Source organism: Limulus polyphemus, unplaced genomic scaffold (genome assembly GCF_000517525.1).
Source record: "Limulus polyphemus unplaced genomic scaffold, Limulus_polyphemus-2.1.2 Scaffold12445, whole genome shotgun sequence".
Lineage (NCBI taxonomy): Eukaryota > Metazoa > Arthropoda > Merostomata > Xiphosura > Limulidae > Limulus > Limulus polyphemus.
This window is the reverse complement of record NW_013678055.1, coordinates 1234-8295: the sequence shown is the minus strand read 5'-3', so window position 1 is coordinate 8295 and position 7062 is coordinate 1234. Positions and strand designations below refer to the sequence as shown.

The 7062-nt window shown below is 38.1% G+C and overlaps 1 protein-coding gene across 1 annotated transcript; it reads left to right on the top strand.

Moving 5' to 3' along the window:
• Window positions 1-1292: 1292 nt before the first annotated feature.
• LOC111083963 (atrial natriuretic peptide receptor 2-like) lies at window positions 1293-6522 on the top strand (the record flags this gene model as incomplete). Its single annotated transcript, XM_022380719.1, has 4 exons — window positions 1293-1421; window positions 1995-2066; window positions 3430-3592; window positions 6367-6522. Coding segments are annotated over exons 1-4 (520 nt in total), but the record flags the coding sequence as incomplete, so codon positions are not given.
• Between the last annotated feature and the right edge of the window lie 540 nt (window positions 6523-7062).

Sequence of the window (7062 nt, the reverse complement as noted above, 5' to 3'; positions counted from 1 at the left end):
GATCAGTCCATGTATATTTACATTTTTAAAAATATATGTTTTGTTTTTTATTGTACAAATATAGTCAATAATGTCGCTTTATTATTTTGTTATCATTGTTTAGTGAATACTGAATCAGTTAATATAACTTGATATTAATAAAACTTTGAGGACAGCTGTGCTTCAACAATAATAACTTGATGTTGTTGTATTATATAGTTGAGTTTTAATTGTTTAAATTCCCTGTAGCGATTGTAAGTCGAAGGATTAATAAGATATTTAAAACTGAAACCAATAAGGTGAGGGTAAGTTAATTTAATATTTGTTTGTATATCCTTAGGATAAAGAGGAATAAAAAAACTAGCAAGGGGACAAAGCCTTTATCTTCTTAAGAGTTTACCTTAGATATCGTAGTCAACTATATCGGTGTCTTTAACAGTCGTTCGAAACCAATTGTAACTTTTTCTCTTGTAATTATTAAAAAATATATATAGCTGAGTCATAGCATCACCTGTTATCAGCTCTTAGAAACAAGAAATTCTCGGCGAAAAGCACGTTTTAAACCTCGTAACTAAGTAACATAAATTATTGTTCATACAAGAATTATATGTGATAAGAGTTTATTCTAGCATGTGGAACAGTGGACCTAGTGTGACCCGGTGGATAACATGTCGAACAGTGGACCGAGCGTGACCCGATGGCTAACATGTCGAACAGTGGACCGAGCGTGACCCGGTGGATAGCATGTGGAACAGTGGGCCAACAGTGACTGGTGGATAATACGTCGAACAGTGGACCGAGCGTGACCCTGTGGCTAGCGTGTGGAACAGTGGACCTAGTGTGACCCGATGGCTAACATGTAGAACAGTGGACGGAGCGTGACCCGGTGGATAGCATATAGAACAGTGGACCGAGCGTGACCCGGTGGCTAGCATGTGTAACAGTGGACCAAGTGTGACCTGGTGGATAATACGTCGAACAGTGGACCGAGCGTGACCCGGTGGCTAGCGTGTGGAACAGTGGACCGAGTGTGACCCGATGGCTAACATGTCGAACAGTGGACCGAGCGTGACCCGGTGGATAGCATGTGGAACAGTGGACGGAGCGTGACCCGGTGGATAGCATGTGGAACAGTGGACCGAGCGTGACCCGGTGGCTAGCATGTGGAACAGTGGACCAAGTGTGACCCGGTGGATAACATGTCAAACAGTGGATCGAGCGTGACCCGGCGTCTAGCGTGTGGAACAGTGAACCAAGTGTGACCCGGTGGCTAGCATGTCGAACAGTGGACCGAGCATGACCGGGTGGCTAGCATGTCGAACAGTGGACCGAGCATGACCCGGTGTCTAGCGTGTGGAACAGTGAATCTGCGGATCCTTTTAGCGTTTCGTTACCGCAAAAAGAAAAAAGAAGAAATGGCGCTCCGCCCTTTAGGGTCACTGGTGCGTTATAAGGGTGCCGATCAAATTCTAGAGTTCAGTCTGACAAGAGTAACCTAAGAGTTGACGGTAGATTCTATTGACTAGCTGCCTTCCTTCTAGTCTATCAGTTCAGAATTAGATATGACTAGCGCAGATAGAACCCACGTAGCTTTGCGCGAATATCTGAAAACATCTGCTAACCGTATCTCATAGCAATGGAGTCTACTTGCTTACACCCTTACGAGCTTATTCGCTTGAGAAGTAATTACCAGTTGAGTAAAAATTAAACTCAACAATACTGACATCTTCCTCTCGCATCCCCCTATATTGATGTTAGTTGTTGATGTCTTAACGGAACAGCCACTAAGGTGAGGATTAGGTTAACTTCAAGTTAAGACCTCCCACAAGCATGATATTGGTTGATAATCACCAATGGAGAAGAGGATTCTGGGTGAATCTTTGTGTGTGTTTTCCTAGACAATCGCTGGTTAATTTTTATTCTTACAAAAATTGCCTGTTATGGGAAAGGATTAAAATCAAGCTATATTTGTTAAAAAAAAAGATAGAATTTAATTTCTTAATAATGTTTTTCAGGATGTTCTTCACAACGACTCCATAAAACTAGACTGGATGTTTCGACATTCCCTGATTAACGATATTGTTAAGGTAAGCTAATCTGATTATTATTGGTATTGTTAAGGTAAGCTAATCTGATTATTATTGGTATTGTTAAGGTAATCTAAACTGATTATTATTGATATTGTTAAGGTAAGCTAATCTGATTATTATTGGTATTGTTAAGGTAATCTAAACTGATTATTATTGATATTGTTAAGGTAAGCTAATCTGATTATTATTGGTATTGTTAAGGTATAAATGCACATACCAGAACAACATTTTGACATAGTTTAGCATTCCACAAGTAATGTGATGGCATCAAAATTTTACTGTTTTGGGGGAAGGAATATAACAGCATTTTCCAGTGCGAAATATACATACATTCAGATTATTAATGATATGCTCAGACCGGGGAATTAGAATTTTAAAGAGATGGATATCCCTTGTACTTAAGGACATTAAAAACACAAGAATGTGGATCATCTTTGGGCACCAGGCCCATTCAGAGAGATTTCCATCAAGTCGTACTCCAGCCATGGTATGCAAAGTGTAGTGTCTTGTAACAGGTGAGAATTCACGAACACAAATGTCGGTGGAAAACCCAGTAACCTACCTGAGGCAACAGTGTGCAACATAATCATGAAGGATCTCTCTCTGTGGGAACGATACTAGCTGAATGTGGGTTCATCAAGATAAGGCTTCCTGTAATACCTCCTGTTGAAGAGTCGAATGCCTCAAGCAATGGAAGAATGAAAGAAATATTCATGTAAAGACATACCAGTCACGTCGTTGGATGTAAAACGAGTATTCATGTTATCTCATGTTCAGACATACCGATCAAGTCGCCGGATGCAGTGCTTATGAATTTCTATGCAATTGGCCTGTTAAAATGAACGCTGTGAAACCATCACATTCTTACTAGATGGATTATGTGGAAAGCATGCAGGGAAAGTAGTGTGCTTGGGACATACATTCTTACGATGAAGCCTTTTGCGATAAAGAGTACGCTGCAAGGCTAATGTGAAGATGCACGATCGTCAGATAGATCATGACGGGACGTGGATGGTAATGAAGTGAAAAGGCTACGAAATCATTAAGTATAACATATTCAACCTTTCTGAAGTTTTTAAAAACAATCAATAAATAAAGAGCTACCAAAAACGTATAAACGAGCACATAACAATCTGAAGATATAAAAGAAGGCTCCAAAGATAATAACGATATTATAAATAACAAGTTTTTTAATCTTTTTTAGGAATTGGATCTATAACTATTATTTAAAGAACGAAGACACATTAAACGTATCTTTTACAACAGGTTCAAAATATCAGAAGTTTGTCGTCTCTTGTTTTGTAGAAAGAACGTTGGAGAAACATTAATTGGTTTTCTACCAAACTCATTCTTACTCTAGGGCGTATACTACCTTCATAGTGGGGAAATAGGAACCCACGGGCGACTCCGGTCTACAAACTGTGTTGTGGACAGCCATTTTGTCCTCAAAGTAACCGATTTTGGTCTCCCATCTTTTCGTGAAGAAGAAAACTACAGCGAATACGATTTTAGGGACCAGAAAAGTAAGCCATTTTAAAAACATTTTTCCCTGGTACAAAACCATATTGGTTGATATTAATTGAACTGGCAGTGGCTTAGTGGTTAACGTCATCAGACAGCGAATACGATTTTAGGGACCAGAAAAGTAAGCCGTTTTAAACACATTTTTCCCTGGTACAAAATCACATTGGTTGATATTAATTGAACTGGGAGTGGCTTAGTGGTTAACGTCATCATACTGCGAATCCAAGGTTCGTGGTTCGCGCCCAATTGCTGCACAAACGTGGTGTGCACTTTAGGTGCGTTAACAGCATGGGCTGTCACACCGTTAATAGCATGAGGTTCAAACCCCACTATTAGAGTAGCCCAAGATTTGCTGCTGATTATCAACCCTCCTACAAGTCGTCCAGTTCAAAATTAGGGGGGATAACCATTCGTTTAGATTTGTCAGACATTTCTGAAACAACCAAACGGTTTTGGGATAATCCTTCGTTTCGATTTGTCAGACATTTCTGAAACAACCAAACGGTTTTGGGATAACCATTTCGTTTCGATTTCCAGACATTTCTGAAACAACCAAACGGTTTTGGGATAGCCCTTCGTTTCGATTTGTCAGACATTTCTGAAACAACCAAACGGTTTTGGGATAATCCTTCGTTTCGATTTCGTCAGACATTTCTGAAACAACCTAAACGGTTTTGGGATAACCATTTCGTTTCGACTTGTCAGAAATTTCTGAAACAACCAAACGGTTTTAGGATAACCTTCGTTTCGATTTGTCAGACATTTCTGAAACAACCAAACGGTTTTGGGATAATCCTTCGTTTCGATTTGTCAGAAATTTCTGAAACAACCAAACGGTTTTGGGATAGCCCTTCGTTTCGATTTGTCAGACATTTCTGAAACAACCAAACGGGCTTGCCTCAAACTGACATTTTTACATACGTAATAGTTATGACATTAACTTACAATAAAACTGACATTAATTTTAATCTCAGCATATTTTTCAGAAGTTTTGGTTTGGTTTAAATTTCGCGCAAAACTACACGATACAACCTGCATTAGCCCTCCCTAATTTTGTAGTGAAAGACTAGAGAGAAGGCAGCTAGCCAACCCCACCCACCGCCAACTCTTGGGCTACTTTTTACCATCGAATAGTGGGATTGACCGTCACATTATAACGCTGAAAGAGCGAGTACGTTCGGTGACGGGATTCGAACCCGCGACCCACAGCTTGAGAGTTGAGCGCCCCTAGTCATCAGGCCATGCCAGATATTAACAACTTGATTTACTTGTAACTGATCAACTGATCAACATTCATTATAAAACCTTTCTATTACTAGCTAAAATTTTACCTTTAAGAACCACCGTCCCTTTGTGGCTCAGCGGTAAGTCTGAAGGCTTATAATGCTAAAAACCGGGTTTCGATACACGTGGTGGTCTCAACGCAGATGGCCCATTGTGTAGCTTTGTGCTTAACGTCAAGCAAAAAGAGCCACCTGGTATCGCTACTACGAACTAATATACTAACACAAATAACTGAAAGGTTTTATTTTTGTTCTAAATATCGGTATTTTCCATTTAATATATTAGTGCTAACTGTTTTACCAATTTCTAAAATATAGGTACGAATTTCAGTATCTCATACACACATATAGATAATATTGAACAGTAGGACTGATAAAAAGAATTGGAAAATGTATTATTGCTAATTATTTAAAATAAATGCTGTTTCTTTTAGAATTGTCGCGCAAAGCTACACATAATCTTGTAAACAAATCGAACGTTGTCCTTCTTAGAAAAGTTGTAAACAAGTCGAACGTTGTCCTTCTTAGAAAAGTTGTAAACAAATCGAACGTTGTCCTTCTTAGAAAAGTTGTAAACAAATCGAACGTTGTCTTTCTTACAAAAGTTGTAAACAAATCGAACGTTGTCTTTATTACAAAAGATCTAAACAAATCGAACGTTGTCCTTCTTAGAAAAGTTGTAAACAAATCGAACGTTGTCCTTCTTACAAAAGTTGTAAACAAAGCGAACGTTGTCCCTCTTACAAAAGTTGTAAACAAATCGAACGTTGTCTTTATTACAAAAGATCTAAACAAATCGAACGTTGTCTTTCTTAGAAAAGTTGTAAACAAATCGAACGTTGTCCTTCTTAGAAAAGTTGTACACAAATCGAACGTTGTCCTTCTTACAAAAGTTGTAAACATAATTTTTCTAATTTTGAACTGATAGGCCAAAAGGAAGGCAGCTAGTGAACATCGACGGTTAGCTTATTCTAATCGAATACTGGTATTTAACCATATTTTTGGCAGTAACGGGATGTAAATCAACGAACATTAGTTCCGCACGCTAACCACTGGGCCACGCCCGGCACTATATAGTGAATAAGATTTTAATTGTGCCATCTTTTCAAAAACTTCCTCCCAGCTGTCGCTCAACGGCAAGTCTGTGGGCTCACACCGCTAAAAACCGGGTTTCGATACTCGTGGTGGGAACAGCACAGATAGCTCATTGTTTGCTTTGTGTTTAACAACAAACAAACACGTTTCAATGATACGTTTATTCTTAGAGTTGACCTTGTTTTTGAAGTATATTACAGTTTTTGTTACCGGAAGAAGTTTGGAGAAAAGTACTGGCTATATAAAGAATAAAATAATCACATAGTTACTGAGGAGATAAAAATAAAACCTATTAAAAGTGATTATTACAACATTATGTTTGTCGTTTACATAGATAAAGTCAATAGAAGTTTCTTGAATAGTTTTATTCAACGTTGTTCAACTCTTGAATTTAGAGTTACTTTGGAAAGCACCCGAACTTCTAAAGTTAACCCACTGTCCACCTAATGGAACACAGAAGGGAGATGTGTACAGTTTTGGAATAATTCTCCAAGAAATCGTTTTGAGAGAAGACCCATTCTACCCACACACGGAAATAATGGACTTATCTAGTAAGTGAAATGGTGTGATATGTGTAGCTAAATCTATGATGTATGTAGCTAAGTCTATGGTATGTGTAGCTAAGTCTATGGTATGTGTAGCTAAGTCTATGGTATATGTAGCTAAGTCTATGATTTGTGTAGCTAAGTCTATGATATTAGACTTAGCTACATATATCATAGACTTAGCTACACATATCATAGACTTAGCTACATATATCATAGACTTAGCTACTCAAATCATAGACTTAGCTACACAAATTATAGACTTAGCTACATATATCATAGACTTAGCCACATACATATATCATAGACTTAGCTACATATATCATAGACTTAGCTACACATATCATAAACTTAGCTACACAAATCATAGACTTAGCTACACATATCATAGACGTAGCTACACATACCATAAACTTAGCTACATACATCATAGACTTAACTACACATATCATAGACTTAGCTACACAAATCATAGACTTAGCTAGACATATCATAGACTTAGCTACTCAAATCATACACTTTACATATATCATAGACTTAGCTACA